This window comes from Gordionus sp. m RMFG-2023, chromosome 1 (assembly GCF_954871325.1).
Source record: "Gordionus sp. m RMFG-2023 chromosome 1, tfGorSpeb1-WG-v2, whole genome shotgun sequence".
Lineage (NCBI taxonomy): Eukaryota > Metazoa > Nematomorpha > Gordioida > Chordodea > Parachordodidae > Gordionus > Gordionus sp. m RMFG-2023.
The window spans coordinates 79183036-79206168 of NC_088775.1; the positions used below are offsets into that span (position 1 = coordinate 79183036).

Here is a 23133-nt window from a genome sequence, read left to right on the forward strand (position 1 = left end):
AATGAACAAAATAATAAATTTAATATTTTTAAAGATGTTATATATACTTTTTCCGAAATTAAAATTACATTCGTGCATTATATTCCTCCTGCAAAATAAAAATAATATTTTTAAAATAATTCTTTATACGAGGTTCTAACATTTCGTGTTGAATTAAAAATATTCTTAATATATTATTATACCTAATTTAATCTGAAAACCTGCCTTTATCAAGTCACTGAATAATAGATTATATACACGATATTAGAAAAAAAATTATTGAATTATTTTTATATATTACGATAATTTTTTGAAAATAAAAAATAAAAAAATTAAATATTTAAGACATGCAAACAAAATTAATATTTTATTAGAAAGTGACAAAAAAAATAACTATTTTAATAACCACGAAACCCGACCACGACATTGATTTCATAAATTATGACAATAAAGATTCGTATCAACATTTCCGCTCACAGAAAATTATGATAATGATTAATCATTATTTATAATATTTTTAAAAAAAATTGACTAATTCTGTTTTCTCCAGAGCTGATAGACGTGAGAAAGGATATTCGATGCACGGAAATGTATATATATTTTTTTGGTTTATCCAAATTATATCACGAATATGAAAAGGAACACTATAATAAAATGAGAAAAAAAGTTAGGAAAAAATTATATGAAATTTATATAACCTTTTTTAAATCTGAGTGGGAGTGGGGGGGGGGGGGGATGTGGTGTGTGGTTTATGATATATTTAAAAATCAGCAAAAATGATAAGATTTAATGATTAGAAAATTTAAATAAAATTAATAAGTGATCTTTTTTTAAAATATTAAAATTTTTACATATATAATGATGTAGTGTATATATATAGGGGAGACAGGGGTTAGGTAACCCCCGGGCTTGGCAAACCACTTAATATCATTTTAAAATTAAATAAACTAGAAGGTTTAAATTTTATCCTAATGTAGCTTTTATTAGTAGATATCTATTGGCGAATTGAAATAATTATTAAATTATTTAAGAAATAAAATATTAATGTAATATTCTAAAGATTTTTTTTACATGATTGAATTTTAATTTTTATTAAATTATATAATCATTTATAAATAAATTAAATTTTATAACAAAGTTTTAACCCTCTTTTATGATTGGGAAATTTTATAGCATTTATTTTATCTAGATAATATAATCATGATTAATCAATTTAAAGCTAGCGGGACTTGCTAATTATGGCAGCTAATAATGAAAAAAATTCCAAAATCTTGGAAAGAAAATTTCATGGCTTATATGATTGATATTCTTAAGATCCTTATTTTATGTACAAAATGTTTATTAAATCAACCAAAATTAAGTTTCAAAATTTATATATAATTCGCTTCAATTTAAAAGTATTATAATATTTTGAACAATAAAATGATAAAATTATGGGCGTATCATTATTAATAAAAAAAATGCTATTCAATACTATAGCATAAAAAAAACTAATGGTTGCCTTTGCAGTTGTTCGCCTAACCCTTCTATTGGGCTTATTGTGCAAAATTTCACCTTGTGCAAAAAATAAAATTTGAAAAATATGATTATATTTTTATAAATATTTATAAAGCACCTTTGTAGAGTATAGTTATAGCTATCAATTCATATATTGTTCTTTTTAGTTCTAAAATAGAATTTCTCTACTATATCCGAGTTTACAATACCTAGGTTATATAATAGGTATGACTTGAGACCGGAGTTAGTCCGATACTCTATACACTATTCCTAGAAAACCTAATTATGGTAGTTAAAACTCTTAATCTGACATTAAGAAATATGTACATTATGCACAAAATAAAATAACGTACTAAGCTATAATTGTAAGTTACCATAAAAAACAAGATTGGTCATCTCATTTAAAATTATTTTTTTAGTGGATATAAACTAATAATATTTTTTAAAGTTTATTTATTGTAAATATTGACTGATAATGTAATATTTATTACCATTATAAGCACATGATAACAAAAAATTTTCCTTTACCCAAATATTTGATATGGGATTTTAAGACTTTTTTTTCACCTAATTTTTATATTTTAATTTAAACTTGGGAATTTTTTGTATAGAGATTTTAAAATGAGGAAGTTAAAGTTTTTCTTTATATATTTAGATACTACAAGTTTCATTTTTAAATGTCACAACGATAGTCGACTCTTTAATTTTTCATTTTAAATAAAAAAAATTTATTTAATGTAGGTGAATGTTATTGTGTCAAATCAAACATTAATTAATAATAAGTCAATCTGATTGTTTAAATGTTCAAAGATTTAACACCGTACACATCTATGAAAGTATAAATTGTTCATAGTTGTTTATAATACACTTGCAAAAAATTTAAGCTAATGGAGTAAAATCATATCCAGCATCATCCTCTAAGAGATGTCTGTAGAGTTAGACCCAAAAATTGCGTTAGAAATATGCCACTTTAATGTCGCATGCCTTTCTATTCAATGTTTTCTGCCAGGTTTACTTTATTTTGTCCGATGTTTTCTGCCCAATTTACTTTTTTAATCGGATACGAAGCTTTCTGCTTTCATATTTTTGTCCGATTATTCAATCCAATATTTCATACATTTTTGTTAGATAGTAGCTAATCTGGTAATAAAAGCTTTAAAGATTTGTAAAATTCTAAATTTTAATTTAGCAGAATCATAAATTTATCAATAAATTGTTTGGCCTATATGCTAACAAGTTAATATATAAAAGTTTAATCAATCTAAAAATTCTCTATATTTATAATGGTGGTTAATTTTTAAATCACTATCAATGCTGTTGGATTACACAATTATAATTATGTAGCGTTTTTTCAGGCAATGCGTTATTTTTTCAACTTTTAATCATTCTCGAGTGAGTTTTTTTTTAGTTTTTTTGATTTTACTGATGTTTGAAGCATGTTTATATTAGTCCCAGAAATTTTCTACAATTTTGCTTGTAACAATTTAGTAATTTAAAATTTAAAGATCTATCATAAAAACTAATATAAATTATATTAAATCCAAGATCGAGTATATTTATGGTGAAATAAGATTTTAAAATTAGAAAACTGCTTAAAAAATGATTTGAAGGAAAAAAAAATACACATTGATTGAAAAATACATATTGACGCTAGCTAACATATATATTAACCTTTACAGTTAAGGAAACCATTTGTTAGCAATTGTAATACAATCATTCTGCCAGATTGTATTACTAATACTATTCATTCTGCCAGATTGTATTACTAATACTATTTGGTGTATTTGTCAAGAAATTATATATAGTTGATAAGTGTAATTTTTGTGTAACAAAACCATCCCCATAATTGGCCATTATTACTTATGTGGACAGTTACTTGATATGTTTTTATCTTATAAATTTGTAATTTCCTGTAATATAAACTCTTTAAGATACTATTATTTATGAATATAGGAAATTCTATTCGGGAAGGGGGGGCGGGTGGTTAGACCTAAAATTATCGCTGAGATTGAAATGGGATCACTGCTGTATAAGTAGGGAACACCAAGGTACATTGGTTGGATCTAGGAGCAAGGATCCTAATTATCAGTCTCAAATTTTAATCCTCTGATAGATTTTTATTTGCCTTATGTCAACTCATTATAATTTTATATTAATTTTATATCCTAAAATAACTTTATTTATTTTCTAACTTTTCTCACCTATAATTTTAATAATTATCTCAAGTATACCATTATCATTATATCAAATCCAAGCTTAAACCTAATTCTCTCAGATGTGTGAGTTTTAGACAAAATTAGCCAGTATATTCAGACTGAGGCACGTAGAACCATTTATATAAATAAAAATATAACTTTTAACCCTTTAAAGTCCTCCGAGCTAATTTGACATCCTAAGAAAGCTTAATGATTTAATTTGACATTACAATATAATTATATAATAATTTCAATTTTATTTTATTAATTCTCAGGCTAATAATATAAGCTTTTGCTTGTATATTTTATTACGTTTTAACTTTTCCTCATTTTTATGTTCCGATTTTGAACAAATGATAAACATTCTATTTCTTTTAGTTTTTATGATATACCTTCTATTGCTAATGGATTACACATAGAATCTGACAAAATTTATAAGCTAGCATTTTTATATTCTTAAGAATATAATTTTTGTACTTAGACGCCCATAGATGCTATATGGAATCATTATTTTTTTTATAAATATATTTAAATTAGAAATATAAAAAAATTTTTTTTACTCATTAATAGAAGTCGGACTAAATTATTAGGTCATAAAATTTTAGATTTTAATATTATTTCATTACTGAAGTATAATTTTTAAAAATGGGGTTCTAATACCCCGCAACTATATCCTCTATGTCTTACCGTGTAACTATGTCCTATCCTTATTTTTTTAGAAAATTGAAATATATTAAAAACCCTAATTTATATTATAAAAAAATATTATAGTTTAAGATATTAAGTATTTTATAAAATCAGGATTAGAAAGTAATAATTACCCAATGATCATATATAATTGATTATTTTCAGCATACAATATAATAAATTTCTATGTATTTTTGACCCCCCCCCCCTTCCTTAACTCGCAGAAATAAATGAAATTTAATAAGGAACATCCTAGCAACTATATACCTCCTATATATTCGCTTTCTACAATAGCAAAATCAAATAGCACAAATCCAAGTAAACGCCACCGGGAAAGATTAAACACCGAATTGGATCGACTGTCAATTATTCTACCCTTCGATACAACCATCATATCCAAATTAGATAAATTGTCAATTTTACGATTAGCTGTTAGTTACATCAGGATCAAGGCATATTTTCATGGTGTTTTATTATTTCTATTCGATAATATTTACTTTGATTTACTATTTTTTAATTCTTCTTCTTCTGAATACAGATATAATATAATAAACCTTATACAGCATTTTATCGGTAAAATAAAATCTACCAGCCGGTAGTAGAATTTTAAAAATGTTTGTATGAAGTAAAGAAAAATGTAGTGTAACCAATGCTTTTATCAAGAACATATTTTAAAATAGCAATAACTATATTTACATGAAAAAAAACGTAGTAGATATTTATAAAGGGATTATAATAAAGCCGTGTATAAGAAAATAATGTATATTTATACTACTTACTAGGTTAGCGATTCGTTAATTAAAAGTGTCCATATATAAGAACTAGCTGAATCGCTATTTTGTGATTTGCACTGTTACTAATTTTATTTATTCATTATCTTAGGCTGAACGGAATCCGAATTTTAGCATTTCGATTTTTAAGCAGTGGAAAAAGATTCGGACAGATTTGTCGACCTATAAAAACTTTTGGACCGGATTTATCAAAATAAATTTTGATGCAAGGCTCTAGATTTATATTTTATAGATTCATTTTTTAATTTGATAAATTAATTTCAGGTATTTATTTTCTGGTATTATGATACATTCCGCAAATTAATATAATGTAATTCTCCTTCATTGTTATTAACGTCGCCGACTGTTATGCAAAATTTAAAGATACCCTTTTAAATTTTAATAGTTATACAATAGCAAAATAATAAGTCCCAATCAATAACATATGATATTTACCTAGACTGAAAATAATTCATTAAAATATAAATCAGCTGGTGACATGCCATTTTAATTTTGTTTCCAATATAATTTAATTTAGTTTATTATAAAATAAAACTATTTTTTCTATAAAAAAAGGATTAAGTTTTCTTAAATAAAAGTAAATTATTTATTACGAGATTTCAAAATGACGTGTCTACCAGTAGATTTGTATTGATACTCATTTAAATGAGTAAATTTGCCAGGCTTGGTATTATGACATTGGTCCCAATATAAATACATTGTATCTTAAAGACTGGGGCAAAAGAGCTTTTATTATAGGATTTATTAGGTCATTAATAAGTTCCACTATGCACAATTATTTTAGGTAATAATAGAGAGTAAAAATATAATATATTATGAAAATAAGACCTCCTCCTTTCTAAAATATGTACTAGTTAGCATTGCTTAATAATTAGTAAGGTTCTTATATAAGTATGATTTAGTAGATTCATGGCTATAATTTCATTTGGCGCAAAATTTTTAATCATTCATTGTCGCTCCTTTTTTTTTAATTTTGAAAGATCTGATTTTGCCAGCTATATTGCCATAGATTTTTGCATATTAATTAATAAGATGAATTCCTGAAATTCCTAGGTCCAGGCCTGGATAAAAAGATTTTCGGGTCGGATAACTTGGGAAATAATATTTTTCGGACGGGTCAAATTCTAATAAAAAAAATTATATGAGACCGGTGCAAAATTTCTTTTTTATGCCTTAGAATAGAATTAGGCAAATGTATATCTTCCTTTCTTCATAAAATAAATTATCATGCGCCGGGCTGGAAAACTTCTACATAAATATTTAAGGGGCCGGGCCTGGCTAATATTGCCTTCTAAAAATCTTCACGAGCCAATTGGGGTCGGCGCCTTCCTCTGGACATACTGTACATATATTGAAAAATTCTTGCATCATCAGGCCCGTTCAATATTTTTAAAGCGTGCGCTATGAATGGCTTATTAAAAATTAGACCCGGGTTTGTGGATACATATACATGAAATCACTTAAACTTTAGGAACATATTTTATACTAGTTAGTTATATGATTTTAATTGTTAAAAAGTAGAGATAATTATCAACTAAGTTCCAATAACCTATTACAACTTCGATTGACTAAAAACTCCATCTTCCATCATTTTCTAGGTGTCCAGATAAATCAAGCGCTCAAACACAATAATACTAAACTATACAATAACTACGAACTTTACAGCGGTTATAAGGAAAATATGGGATTGTTTTTAAATAATACTATGGAGACCGAAAAAGATTTATTAAATCAAGTAATATAAAGATTTTTTGTTTTTTGGCATAGTAATAGCAATTATTATGATTTTATATACACCCTGCCCTAATAAATATTTTTTTTTTGATTAAGTTTGATCAAATAAAACTTAACCAATTTTTGAAAAATGTAGCATGACTGAATAATATTTTATAAATGTCCATATTATATATGTGAAATGCGAATTCCCAATTTTAAGTCATTTTTATTATTTTTTATATATAATAATTAAGCGTGATAAAGAAGAAAAAAAAGGCATATTTTGTCTATTTTAGTAAAACGTTTTATTTTTGAGCAAGACAAATCAAAAAAAAGTTAAACTATTTTACAGATACCTGCAGGCCCAGGTACACGGGCCGAGCCGTATTTTAATTTTTTAAATATACCCGGGCAGGGCCTAAAAAAAATTTTTTAATATCCGGGCCGGGTTGTATATTTTAAAATCGAATATTTTAAATCGCCCATTATTAGCTATAAAAATAAATGAAATATATTTTTTAAAAATCCAGGCCGAGCCGATAAATGTTTTTCAAAAAAAATACAGGCTGGGCCGAAAAATATTTTTTTTTAATCAAGTGCAAGTGGTACATCTGCATGCCCTTGCTATTTTAAATTGTTTTTATGCTAATTAATTTTCTCGGATACTGTTGTTGTAGGATGTTCTTTATAAATGTAGGGATATAGTACCAAATTAAAAATAAATATATTGTTAAAATGAAAGGTATACGTCTCATTATCATGAGAATTAGGGGGGGGGGGGTATATTATCAGGAAGGGGGCTTCCGTCCCATTGGATTCTGTAAAGCGTTATATTGAAAGGTTTAAAACTATAACAATTAATCTTTTTTAAATTAAGGCGATGAATGGTTTCATACTAGTATTAAATTGTCGTGGTGATATATTTTACGTGTCCGATATTGTCGAAAATTTTTTGGGATTTCATCAAGTAATATTATTATATAATATAATTTTTTCTGCTTTTCTATTTGTATTAAATTTAGTTATTTAAAATATACAAATTATAAATTAAATTAGTCAGATATTCTTCATCAATCAATATACGAATTAATTCATTCTGAAGATAGGGAAGTCTTAAAAAAACATCTGAACGCCGCTCATCAGCTTAATATAAATCGATTTAAAGGTTAGTGTTTGGAAATAATAATCATTTAATAAATATCTCGTCGTTCGATTGTTAGAGCGCTCCATATGCGTTGTTGTCTATATTGAGATAACCGTATAAATAGATATCTCGAACCACAACTAACCTTTATTCAATTACTACTCACTATATATTTTTTAAATAATCAATTAACTATAATGTGAGCCATAAAAAATAAAATAATAATAATATAAACAATTAATTTTATCCAAACAATTTATATTTAAAAATCATATTTTTAAACACAACACCTTTTTACCATCTAACCATGATATCTCTCTTATTCGAGAGGAATATCGCTTTTTCTGCGCTTCTGTCTCCACCATCGATGTCATGTCAATCAGATGTTCTGGGTCTTGTGAGGGTTCATTATGTTTTTTTGAGTTATGTTTTCTATAATAATCGGTTTTTAGTTAATTTATGCTCTACCGAATCTGCAGGTTTCGTTATCTCAGTTAGGTATCCAATAATCTGAATTATTTTTTTAAAAATTTAGAATAAAAAGAGTAAGATTTACTAAAAATTAAGATGCATAGATTATTTTTAGCTGTTATTATTAAGCATTTTCTAAACGCCTTTGGCAAATAATAATGATTGAATAATTAAATAAAAAACACTAATATTAAAAAAAAGGTTTAATTTATGTATAAATAAGCAAAGTATAATTAGATATAACACTGCCCAGAACTTAATATTCTTATCTAAATTTTGGTTTGTGCCATAACACCACATATGAATAAGCTAACCCAGTATTTTCAAAGATATCTATTAGAACACTCCAATAATAAGGCGACAAAGCATGGATAAGACTCTTTTTAGAATATTTTTTAGGTTCAAATTTCCATTTTGGTTTTATGATCTTGACTCCCGTTGGTTCCTTAAGGCGGGATAGCCCTAAAAGGACACTCCCCACATATCTATATGTAAAATTGATATGGGAGTTAGGCTCACTCATATTATTTTATCGGGAGGGTTTAGTGGTAAATTGTAAATTGCACCTATTCTGAGGTCCTAATATTCTATATGAAGATATCGGTCTCATTTAGTCTTTTAATGATAGAATTATATTTTATGAATTAAAAATTTGCACTCAACCATTAGAAGATTTTAATGAAAATTAACATTTTTTTAAAAAAAAATGGACAAATATTTCATAAATTTGTTTTAAAAAAACTAACAAAAAATTTTAAATTATTAAATAAAGAAACAAAGGAAATTATTGAAGAAAATTTCGAAAGAATATTGTCAATCAGATTCCGTTGCTTACTGGATAATACTTCAGGATTTGTGGTAAAAAATTGTTATTTTGATAAAACTCTTTTGTAACGTTTCTTGGGTATAAGAAACTTAAAGCGTTAAAAGCGTGAAACATTCTTGTACATTATAAGGCTGCCCTCAACGCTCGGATTATTTTAAAAATTTTTAGCCTAGGCTATTCAGTTTTTGTGCAATGACACCCTATTTTGGTTTGTATTTAAGTTTGTTATTTATATGCTTTTTCGGTATACATACAAATAAAACAAAGATGAGGTAAATCAAAATGGCTTCTTTATGAAAACCTGAACATTCTTTCTGCAGAAGGCATAAAAATAACACCGAATTTAGCTTTTAATTTATTTATGTTAAAATTTAAAATCCTCTTTTACAAATTTTAATAAAAATAGCAAAAATTGATATAAGTGCCTAACTATTCGTTTCATCCAAAAAAAATATTGGCGCCTAAGTAAACAATTCCCCCCCCCCAGTTGAAAATGTCTGGCTACGGCCATGTATAGACGTCTAAACTGACTGCTGTTTAGAAGCACTTCACGCGTTGACACGAACCTAAGATTCAGAAGTGAATCTCGAAATATTTAAACAATCAAAAATGTAAATATATATAATATTTATAATTATAAATAAGAATTAAATCAAAAAAAATAAATAAGAGACTTGATTTGAGGGGAAGATTGAGAAAATTGCATGGCATTAGACAAGGAACAACCGTGGATTCTTTAGAATCTACAAAGGAAGATTACTATGAGCCCGTTATAAATTTCCGAAATCTACGAAAAATGAAAGCGGCATATAACAATAATTTAAACGACGCAAATGCCTCGAAGACAAACGCTCATAATAATTGTGTCTGGGGGTTGTTCACTTTGTGCACGCCTAGTAATGGCACAGAATACCAAATAGTCGATTCGATAATGTGCTCCAAAGATATAAACTTTAAAACGAAACATAAACTCGATTTAAAACTGATATCGATTGAACAAAGGTAATGTATTTTTTGGTAATTGAAATAAAATATCTATATATAATTCACCATAATTAATAGGGGCAAGAGCTTAATGGGGTTAAATGATATCGATTCTAATGGACTCAATTTTTACTCGTTAATTCATCCAGAAGATTTAAACTACGTTACATTGGCACATCAGGAATGTGAGTTTCTATTATTTTTATATAAAATAGTATATAGGGGATAGTTTCAGCCCATAGTATATTGTCTGATAATTTAACCCGGTAATATTGGATGAACCTATTATTTTATTTAATATAAATTATATAGTCATGTTTATATTTATACAACTTATATTAATAGCTTATGAATATATTTAAAACAATTATTATTTCTAGCAAAACAAAAATATGTTACACCATTCATATTTAACTCTTGTCAAAAAGTGACATCTTACATCATCTTTTTTTAGAAAATTGTATTTTGGCCAGCGTGCGTAAGATATCGCCTTATTCCCTTTTAAGAAATGGTATATGTGTTGCTTCTAGTTTTGCATTTATATTAAAATCTACCCCCCCCCCTCCATTTTTATCATAACAAAATAGATTGTTCTCTTATTGAATCTTTATTCCATAAGATTACATTTATTACCAGCTATTTAAATTTATTATTTTAATCTAATTTTATATTACGCCACTTAGGGATTTAAATGTTTACGTAAATTAATTATTTTTAAGGATTTCTTTTAGTTTTTTACAATTAAACCTATTTATACATTTTTATTTTTATGTTTTCTGTAAATATTGCAAATGTTGTTGTTTTTTAGGTTTACATAAATTCTTCTGCTAAAAATAAATTTTTATAATATTATTATCTTTTATGATTTTTAATTTCTAAAAGGCCTCGTAAAAAATATTCAAATAATAAGATGCATTTCATACTTTTATTCGGATGATTCGAATGATTCTTTGTACAAATACAAATAAAATAACTTATTACTCATATTCGTTGACCGAATAATGAATAATTAGATTGAATAAAAATTAAAAAATCAAATAAGCTTAGACAAGCGTGTATGCAGCGGGGGAGGGCGAACCCCCTCCCCCTCCTCAATTCCAAAAAATTCAGATACAGGCCATTTTTTTTTAGAAATATTACTCTTTTAAGATTATCATTTTACATTTTTGTTATCATTCCTACCTTTTATCACATATATATCAATCTAACATTCACAGCAGAAATAATTCGCTACTAATTTATTCTATGAAAAATTAATATTAAAATTCATAATTTATTTAAAGAACATTTTACCAGTATTGAGGAGAATCAAAATCCACGTCAGTCGAGGGCAATTATTGCGCTTACTGAAATAACACAAAAGAATTATTTCAGAAGAAGACGGATTATTGGACACTATACTACAACCAAATTTTCTTTTTTTCATTAGAGTGTACTAACAAATTATTTAATTAGATTATTTTATGTAATATATTTGAAAAAATGTCATCGATTTGATTGAGACTATGAAAATAGCCTAAAGCAATATATCGGAATTTAAGAAAATTAGGACAAATGCAGATGCCGAATTCATAAATTATAATTAATTGTTGATTCAATAACATATGAAATGTTTGTCTACGTGAATTCGCAACAACGCAAACCCATCCTTCCAATATTTATATAGGGTGAGTCTGAAGAATATTATAAAATAAACATATTTATCCCCCTCTTCAATATTGCTCTGATAGGTTCTTGATTTATCAGGAAGCACTTAACTCTGCACATATTATAACCATAGAATCCATCCGAATCTATTTTAAATTTTGATAAAAAAAATTAAAAAATATTTGACTAATTTTTAAAGGTTAACTATGATTGATAATAATCCAAAAAATGTTATAGACGGCTTACATAATTTTAAATATTTTAGACTATTTTCCTAATAAATTTAAATTATTATATATTTTGGACTCTGCTCATTAGTTTAGTACTTATGCCAAAGAAAGAGCAATTTCTTCTTTAACAAGAAAAAAAAGATTTCTAAGTGAGAAATACTACCTCTGGAAACAGATTGAGTGAGTTAGCACTCCTTAATAAATATGGAGTCAAGCATTGATGAAATTAATGAAAAATGAGCTCGATTCCAAAGAAGATTAAATTTTGCATTATAAATTAATAATATGCTTCTTAATTAGACTTTTTCCTATTTTTTAATACACTATATTTTTTCCGTGAATACTTTGTAAGTTTATATACATGCAACAATGCTTAGGAATATTTTTGTAGATTAATCTGAATTTCCAACATCTAATCTTTTTAAATATATATCTCAATTTTTAAATACTAAAAAAAATTCTAATTTTTGCAAAGTTCTTTTTCAAGACATATATTTTAATAGTTATACTTCGATTATATTACATTCAATATTTTATCATTTATTTATATTTGAGCATAAGAAATTGCCAATATTTTATAGTCACTAATCCAAATTAATTTCTGAAATTTAAGATGTTCTTGAACTCCTGAGTTTTTTAATTACCCTCCCCCCCTCCCTCCCTTCTATAGTAAATTTCTGCATTCGCGCCTGAGCTTAGATATTGTTTGCAAACGAAGAAAGTTGAAAAATTATATCAGTTCCTATCTTTGAATTTTTAGGCGGGGGGGGGGGGGGGAGGATTCTGGTTTCGTGGCAGTTTTAAGAGAATTTTGATTCTTAGATTCAAACAAGCTCTAGAAAATAATTAATAATTTTTACATATTTTATCTTCAACTTTAGGAAGTTCTAAAAAATTAAAATTTCGTGGAATAAAAGTTAGACGATATAATAATTAATTTTTTTGCTTAACCTTCTAATTAATCGTGGTGAAGAATACAAAAATACAGTGTAATTTGTACAATTCTCTGTGAATTCGCGCTAACTATATTTGAAGGGTTTTGCAAACTTTTTTTTTAAAGTGGTTTCCTAGGCATGTTTCGAACAATTTTTTATTTATTTCTAAACAAAGGATGATAATTAGTCCAACTACCAAGTTTTTAAAAATTATTATTCGATAAATATCCTTTGTTTGGAAAGAAATTTATAAAAAATTGCTGGAAACGTGCCTAGGAAAATGCTTTGTAAAAAACGTTGTTTAAAAATGACAAAAAATACATCTTATTATTTAAATATATCTCGTTGAAAATTCGCGCTAACTGTGAATGCAGAGTAGTTGGGAATTTTCAATTTAAAAAAAAAGATAGGTATACAATTAAATATAGAAAATATTTTTTTAAATAAACATTGTTTTAATATAATAATTTCTTTAAAAATAACGTAATATTATTCTATTAATGTATTTATTCCCCCCCCCCACCCTTTACTAAATTAGCCATTTATATTTTTTTAACCGAAGTATTAAACTGGCTAAGTATAATTATAATACAATTTAATGCTTAGTTAATATAATTTATTTTCTATTTTAAAATAATTTTAATCATTTTTAATTATATTTAATTATTCAAATAATAAAGTATTGAAATCGGGAAATGCCAGTTTAAATGCGTACAGGATATCATCTGTGTTGGGAAATAATTGGCAATGGATACAAACAAGTTTCCGAATCATTTACAAGAACGGAACATCGGATTATGTACTATGTTCCCACAAGCCATTATTGTAAAATATTTAATGTATAATTTCATGATATAAAAGTTTTTTCCCTATTAAGAGAAGAGGAAGGAAGGGATTTGTACGGAAAACGCAAAATGGAATTTCCTTTAACTTTATTCTATCCCGTGAATGATGATATTCGGAAAAACAAAAGAATGCATTCCTCGTCTTCCTTAGAAAAAACGAGTCACAAAGATTCAGTATATATTTTAAGGAATGATAAAATGCGCAGGGAAAAAGATAAATCCCAAAATACATTATTCCATAAATCAAAACAACTTTATCACAAAAAAGAAAAAATTGATAAAAATAATAGCATTCATAACAACGGCAGAGAAGATAAGAAAAAAGTATTCTTTCAGAACGATGTATTTAAATACGATTCATTGCTAAAACATCATGAGACAAAGCATAATAACATTAATAGTTATAATAGTAGTAGTAACTTCTCCCTTCTTAATACGAATAACACAGAATTTAAGATAAAAAAAGCTGAATTCTTTGAAAATGACTCTATACAAATAATCAAAAAGGGAAGAGGACGTCCTCCTGGTACCAAAAAAATTAAATTGAACGATGGTTCCAGTGCGCCGACAAATAATTCAAGCGCGTTGTTAGCACAATCATCAAAAAATATATCGTGCGATATATACAATACGGATATCAATTCATATAATCAATATCGAATATTAGAAACTCAACATGAGAATCATATATATTATCCCTTCGATCCAGTTTACCACAATCCCAGTTCGATATTCAACGAGTTCAATTTCAATAACAACTATCTTTTTAATCCGTATCCTACGCATCACAATCACCCATACCCCTTAGAATATGATCTGCATAATTATAATATTAATATGGCAAATAATAGTTTTATGTTTGAAAATCCGGTACAAATACCATCAAGTTCATATTTTAAAAATTCCACCTTTTTGCCACAATATATGGAGAGTCAAGAAATACTAAACTTATCACAAAAGGGCTCAATGCAATCAAATTATTTATGTCTTTATAAGAATTTAAAAAATCAAATTAGTGATAAAATCTCCACGTCTATTTAATTATTCATTATAATTTCAATCCTATATAAATTTCGAATTTTGATATGAAGAAATATTAATATAAAATGACTCTATATGCAACAAAATTGTTAAAATAACATTTTTTAGTTTGGTGAATGATTGGTTAAGTATCTGTAAAGTTCAGTGTGCATTGAGGTAAGCAGTCCGCCCTGTCCAAATCGATAATTTAAAAAAAGTGAGTTAAAAATAAGCTATAAGTATTATTTTAAAAAAACTGAATTCCTAATAGTTGTGCGCAAGTCCCAGGATTTTAGAAGGAATTGCCTCCAAAAATATGACCTAAAACGTGTTTAAAGTAGAAAAAAATGAACGACATATTCTAAGTTGGTGTAAAGATAATCAACGGTACTTACAATCATGGGAGCATCCCAATTCTGCTTGGTAGAAGTGGGAAGAGGAGTGTCAGGTGTGTTTGTGTTTCGCTCGGCAGGAGATCGTCTTATCTAGTAAATAGCCTGTTGAAAAAGAATCAGAGGAAAGGTACTCGCAAGCATAGAAGAGATAAATCGCTAATTGTTAAAGCGATTGGAGATGGAATTCATATTCTTCCATTGAAAGTGGTTTGAGCTATGAGAGGTCATTAAAACCAAGATTGGCAATTTTTTTTATTTCTTTTATATTTAGGCCTTAAGTTTTGAATTTTTTAGTAAATTTAAAGATAGCAGTGTATCTTAAGGCATAAAAAATTTTGACAATATTGAAAAAGTTTTTTATTAGGAATACCTTATGAGCAGGAAGTAATAAACTTTATGCAAGCCTAAAGATTTCTCTCATAGCTGGCAGAAATGCTTGGACATCTAATGGCAAAATCTCGATGCTTACATATTATTATTTTAACTACTAGAATCTTAATCGGGCCGTTTTGAAAAATCGACCTAAATCGGGCTTTTTTAACAATATTAGCTCGAAGAGAATATAGGAGTTCCTCGACTAGTTACTGATTTTTAAAAATATTGTAGGATCGCTCCCGCGCCACCGATAGGGAGATTTCATCTTATTTTATTCTTGACTATAATTATTTTCAACGCCCAGGGTATAATTCGGTTTTGTTTGTATTTAACCGCAGACCAATAGACTCCTACATTTTTTATTATTCTGCAAACCTTAGCAATCGCCAAAGGTGAAACACATTATACCGTTATCAATGTACCAAATATGAAGATCGAGTTTGCAGTTACTTTAAATTCAGTTATATAATTAAGACCTAAACAAAATAAAAATGAACCTTTGATTGTCTTTAGCAAAAGATAGTTTGGTCCCCAAATTGAAGAAGGGAAGGATCTTGGTAATAACAAATTATGCAGTTAACAGTTTGGATAATGCTTGATGATGTATTATGGATTTTCCTGAACACCAATGAGTCCGCAAAGTCTGGTTCACTATTGGCTTTAGAATGATTTGTGTGAATATCTTATAAACCACCGAATTTATTGAGATCCCCCTCCAGTCTTCAAGATATTTGGGGTCTTTATTTTTTGTGAAGTTAATTAGGATGCCCGCTAGCCAATCTAATAAACATATCCCTTCTTGCCATAATAGGGGAAAAAATCTCCCCATACAACAATGGATCGGTGTTTGGAAACTCACTATGTATAACATCCTGGCCATAAGCCTTGTAATTTTTTAATTATATTTATTATCTCACGAACAGTCTAACACTGTTAACACTCCGTGTAGTGGAGTAAATGAATGTATGAAGGGGATGGAGCCTCAATGCTTGATATTTGTGTCGGTTTATAAGGCCAAAATCTAAAAGTAGAAGGTAGTTGATAGGGTTTGAAAGGATAATAAGACACAAGAGTAGAGCGATAAGATGACGGTAGTGTAGTCAGTCGACACGTCATTTAGATAAGAGATATTATACGAATATCTTCTCACTTTATTTTTCACAAGTGCGTTGCGAAAGAACTTTCAGCAAATTAAAAATAGACTGCGAGCATATATTGGACAGGATTATCTATAAGTTTCTAATGATGTCAGTAGAAAGAAAATTATTTAAAGTAATCGAATTAAGTGGATTCCCTAAAGACAACTTTGGAGGAAATTCAACCTTAGGCACAACTTTTGTAAATTACTTTCTTTCCAATTGTACAAATGCATGTAAAAAGAAAACGTTTAATAGATTCTTATAACATTAATTTTATATTATTTATAAATTTTAATCTATGACTGATATGTGAAATAAGACATACATACAGTGATAAATTATAATTCTGCTTTTCCTATTTTGGAAATGCACGATTATATGTTAGACTACTAAACGCAAGTACATAAAAATAAATCAGAAATAAATTTTAAATACGATTACCATTCATAATTTTAGATTAAGCAATATAAAAAGATTATACTCGTTTTGTCTCACTCTTTTACTCCATTTTCAAGGTCAAACCTTGTTCGGTAGATGTAAGTCTATCTAGTCCTGTTCAACGATATATTATTATTGGATCAAGCACACAATTGCATTAAGAATGATATACTTATTTTACTTCCATTGAAAATATTATATTTTTTATTTCGTTTTTTATTTTAATATTTTAGTAATATTTCTTATCATTAGTATGTACTGATGGGTATTATTAAAAAAATTAAATGCAGCCTATCATCTAAAAAAAATTTTTTTTTATAATCCATTAAAAACTTTAATTAAAGGATCTTGGCTGCCACCTTACTTTGATTTTCTGTATCATATAATTTAAAAAATACAAATAGCATGAACAAAAATAATGATAAATTTCAACATCAATATACAAGATTATTTATATTACCAATGTGTGCTAAAGATCTTAATAAAATCTATTACTTGCCCTCCCCCCTCCAATAAGTTCTCCTTAAAAAAATTAGTCATTATTTCCTTTTTAAATTTTTTCTTCGATGAGTAAATAAGTGAAAAAAATTTCGAGTTCACTTTATTAATCATGAATAAAAATATCATATTGCGTGAAAATTTTCATCATGAATTTGAAGTATGATAATTAGCATTTAATAAAATATTTATCTTCCCTTAGCAAAAAGACTTGTTTTCGTAAATATTATCTTAAACTGACAAATATAATTCCTTCTACTCTCCCCCGATTTCCCTTAAAAATGAGTAAAATATGTCAAAGCAATATTTTCAAAAAAAAATGATATAAAAAAAAGTTAATAATTTCTTTAAGATAATGGTTATAATAAATTTTGAGAAAAAAATTATATAATATAACCAAAGGTCTTTCAAAGAAGGGACCTAAAACTATCATATAAAATTGATGGCAAAAAAGCCCCACAAAAGTCCCACCCTTACTTAAATTCTGGAATATGCCTATGAAGTGAGCATTTATAAAATCGTTCCGGTAGTGGAACTGTCATGTCTTAATCGGGATGCTGAGACTCTTTAGTCAAAATGTATTCATCTAATATGAAAAATGGCAGTATTGTAGTCATTCCAATCCAAACCACATCAAGGAGAAAGAAATAGGGAAATTCAAATTTCTTGTTTCTTTATTTTGAGACAGAAAATTAAAATGGATATTACAATATGGATAAACGTTTTTATAAAAATGTAATAATGCGACCTTAATATCTATAATGTAATAAAATTATGCCATTTCTTCTTCGTCGTCTGTGTCGCGTAATGATTCCTTTTGAAGTTTTTGTTTAAAATAAACATGCACAATAAATTATAGTATTATTAAATAACTTACTTTTGCATAAGTTAAAGCATTGTGATAAATATCCTCTGGAACTGTGTGATGAAGACCCTTGGTTTCTTTAAATTAATAAAAAATAATAATAATATTAAACTTCTGTTAAAAAATTTAGCTTGACAAAATTCCTTTTACCAGGAATAATTTTTAAATGAATCGTTTACAACAAAAAAGTTTGATCATTGCATTTAGGGTTATGAAATTCAGAATATAAGATGAAATCATTATCATTGCTAAGTAGTTTTTAAACTTGATTTCCCCATTTATAAAATTATTCATAAATATTCAGCATGTTCTACTCCTTTTATATCTATAAACATTACTTGCACATTTATTATTTTAATAATTCATTTTTTAATTTTCAAATATTCAAAGTTGTAAGTCTAATGCACAAATATTTGACTATTTATTTGTCATTATAAATAATTAGGGCTGTGCCGAAATTAAATATAGGATCTGCACCGATATTTAGCGTTTTCCAAAAATATCGGATCGGGCCGATCCTGTAAAACCCCGATCCGATCTTTTTTTGTTATTTTATTTTGTGTATATTTATTTTACATTATTATAATTTTTGTTATTTTATGTTATGTATATTTATTTTCATTATTATTATATTCTAAATAATTTTTTTTAAAACAATGCTAATGCACAACACCTCCTAAATTTTATTTATTTTTTTAATATAGATTTATAGTATTTTTAAAGTTTTTTTATAAAAATAAAAAGGAACACCCAGAGTTTTATTTATTTTAAATCTTTTTAAATAACAACGCCAATTTTATTATTTATACTTTAAATAAAAGAATTTTTTTTAAATATGGTATTGAATTATGGAAATATTTTACAAAAGACATAGATAATTTTGCAAAATGCGTTCTGCGGAATTTTAATTTCATGAGGAGAAATTATTTATTTTAAAAAATCTAATATATTATAATTTTATATATTAAATATTACAATTTTATAATTCATACCAACATAAATTGATATATTATTAAATATATATTTTTTATCTATTATAATATTATTTTTTTTTAATTCTAGTCTTAATTTTAAGAAATAAAAAAATTAAATATAATGCATAATTCGATTTTTTGCATAAAAATATTGATTTTTTAATTACATTTGGTTCAAAGGGGGGTTGTGAAAAATCAGTATAAATATTGGATCTTTGAACCAATATCAGAAAATATCGGATTGGTGAAAAATATGTGGATAAATAATCAATCTGTGTATAAACATAATAAAAATTTCTAACCTTTTCCTGCCCATCCCATTTCCAAAATGAAATTATCTTTATCTTTAGCTTCATCGTGAATGGTCATCAATCTGTTTTTTTAAATTAAATAAATAAGTTTCAACATTACATATTAGCTTATTTACAACTTACATCTTTGATAATTCTTTGACACTATCTTTCATCAATAAATCTTTGTTCTTATTTAAGACATTTTAGATTAAGAAAAATATGTAAAGAAATAACAATACCTTGAGCTTTTCGAATTCCGTTTTAGCTGCCTGTTTAGCTTTGCCAATTGCACATGAAAAATAGCCCTTGATTTATCAAATTATATAAATACAATTTTAAAACTTAAAAAAAATATTGGCACTTCTAGATTATGAAAAAGGGAGGGGGGGGGGGCTAATTTTAATTTCATCCAGTGTAAAATAAAGTTTTGCTCAAATAAAAAAATTTATCAGACATGCTCTAATTAAGCGGTAATTGGAAAAAAACCTGACAAAAAAAACCAACCAAAAAAACTAAGGAAAACCCCTGTCAACTTGAAATTTAGTCCTTTTATCTTTCATTGAATGAATAAATCTATATAAAAATATACATTTACCATTTGAATAGTGTTTAATAATGATTTTACATATTTTTTAATTCCACAAAAAAAAAACAGTTATTTCCCAGACTTTTATTCCAGGATTCAATTAAACAAATCCACCCAAAAATTTTCTGACAGGGTCTAACCAGGCCAGTCAACAAATTATCATTTTAAAAAAAATTAGGTTCAATCCCCTATCTAAGTTTACAAAAACAAGTTTAACATGATTACTTAATAAAATGGATGTAAAATAAAGAAAGTGCCTATAAGTTTGATTTTGAAAAATGAAAAGATAATATTTATGAGCTAATTTTTTTACACAAATCAAAATTTATTAATCCATCTAATATGGCCCAAAAATCACAATTTAAATATAACAACTTCATCTAGTCTGACTTAGGGAAATTGTTAGATAGGTTTGGGATCTACAGTCCCCTAGTTTAAAATTAGGATTTAACACTAAAGTTATTTAAAAAATTGTAAAATATTTTACTAAAGATACTCCTGAAGGCTCAATCATATACAATTCAGGACCACTCTCATCTGTAGAACTTCCTAATATAACACTACATGCAAATGGTCTAACAGCACTATATAGAGTGTAAGCATGAAAATACATTGAGAGTCGTTTAACTAAATACTGTAATGCATTTTTAAAAATATTTTTTAATGTAAATTATGTTAAACAAAAAATTAAATATATCAATTTTTTTAGAAAAAATTATTTTTAAATGTAATTATTTATTTAAATAAAATGGGCAAAAATTAAGAATAAGAATAAACTAATCACACTTTCAAAGGAATTGCAGACCCAAGTTTACGTCTGTGATTCAGAGCTTCATCTCGTGCAACTTCTACAATCATATTGGCATCTGCTAAAAGACCAGCAACAACCTTTGCAATATTATTTAATAGGATTTAAAACATTCAAAAGACATTATAAGATTTAAAATATATACTAATATTTTATAAGTAATTTAAAAGTTACCATTCCTATATGAATATCAATGTTAAAAAGTCTTGAATTAGATGAATCTTCATACAATTTAGAAAGAAGAGGTTTTTCAACTCCTAAAATGATACCATCCTTTACACGTATACCTATAGCAGTGCTTTATAATTTATAAAATGAGGGAAAAAATTAATATTTAAATTGTAATTTAATTAGACAAATAGAAACAAAAAAATAATATATACCAAAATTAATATTTATATTAAAGGTATAATTTTTAATTAAAATAAATTATAAGTTCAATAAATAATTTAAATTAGAAGTAAAATACCTGCTATTTTCCACAGCTTTTAAAGCATATTCCACTTGAAATATCCTACCATCAGGAGAAAATTGAGATGCAGAAAGATCGTACTTATAAAATATTATAGGTTTAAACAATGTATAAATAATTTACGCCTGTCCCAATCGAGCTCATGACAACCAAATATTATAAATATCACAAATAGATGTTAGGCAATAATTTATTAAGCCTGTGCTATACCATACTTATTTTAAATGGAGAAAGATATTTGTTCTTTTATAAAAGAGAAAAATAAAAATTAATTAGCTTAAATAGTCTGAGTAATTCAGTCGTTAGACGTTTGCTAGTATATTCTAGCAACACTATATTTAAGTCACAAACGGTAACACAGTAATCATTAGGCCTTATATAATATTATAAACTAACCCCTCTTAGCATTAAAATTATAGGTCTTGGCTCATATCTAAATAAATATAACCTTAAAGCTCCGAGAAATAGTTTGAAATATTTTTCGATTTTATTTTCCTTATCCCAGTGTCTACATGAGGGGGGGGGGGGGGGGAGAACATTTTGACACAAAATATTTTGAGAGGGTGAGGGAGCATCAATCTAAGAGAGGTAGGCTAGGGGGTAGGCAAGAGGTGGAGTAAATTAAATGGAGGGAGGGGGAGGTTATTAATAAAATATTTAGTTGAAATATGACAAAGTATATTTCTTTCTTAATTTCACCTATTGATATATATGATAAACATAAGTTTATATATTGTATATAATTATAGTCATTATTAATTAAAACTATTTCTGGATATTTTTCTGCTATATTTCTAAAACTAATAAAGGGTTAGATATTCTATCAGCATGCTCATATTCATGCTTCAATTAGTTTTTGATAATTTGTAGTAGAGTATTGATAATTAATTATTTATAAAATATATGAAAGGATTGATTACCATTAGAGGTGGGCGCGGGCCATGAAATTACCTGTCCATCAGTGGCGTAGCTAGGAATTTTTCTTAGAGGGGGTCCATACATATAAAAGCCTGGGGGGCTTCGTCCCCCAGACCCCCTTTAACGGGCCTTCGGCCCTTTCACCCGGCCTTCGGCCGGGTTAATCTTACAAATCATAACCATATTTTCTATAATATATAATATATATTTTTTAAATGCATCAATAATATGTTATTATAATTTAGTAGATTATTCTCAATGACTTTATAATAGTACTATCCAGAATAATTTCAATAGTAATATAGAATCCTTCTACAAACAGCAAAACCAGAAAAATATAAATACTAATGGCATATTTTTGATATAAAGTCACTTTTAAGTCTTTTGAACGTATAATCTAGAAAA

At 26.8% G+C, this 23133-nt stretch overlaps 2 protein-coding genes across 2 annotated transcripts; one reads left to right on the forward strand and one right to left on the reverse strand.

Moving 5' to 3' along the window:
* The first annotated feature begins 312 nt into the window (after positions 1-312).
* On the forward strand, positions 313-14988 carry LOC135930772 (aryl hydrocarbon receptor protein 1-like). Its single transcript, XM_065467559.1, has 10 exons — positions 313-569; positions 4583-4823; positions 6748-6884; positions 7743-7832; positions 7922-8030; positions 9253-9338; positions 9977-10308; positions 10369-10475; positions 13783-13927; positions 13980-14988. The coding sequence occupies exons 2-10, from the start codon at positions 4589-4591 to the stop codon at positions 14986-14988; spliced, it is 2250 nt and encodes a 749-aa protein (XP_065323631.1). The 5' UTR covers positions 313-569; positions 4583-4588.
* A 3493-nt stretch (positions 14989-18481) lies between these two features.
* LOC135922600 (proteasome subunit alpha type-3-like) lies at positions 18482-22040 on the reverse strand. The gene is made up of 10 exons (XM_065457005.1): positions 21934-22040; positions 21808-21890; positions 21513-21636; positions 21317-21418; positions 21018-21164; positions 20184-20249; positions 20086-20132; positions 19954-20024; positions 18690-18754; positions 18482-18626 (listed from the first exon to the last, which is right to left on the reverse strand). The coding sequence occupies exons 1-10, from the start codon at positions 21952-21954 to the stop codon at positions 18585-18587; spliced, it is 768 nt and encodes a 255-aa protein (XP_065313077.1). The 5' UTR covers positions 21955-22040; the 3' UTR covers positions 18482-18584.
* Positions 22041-23133: the final 1093 nt, after the last annotated feature.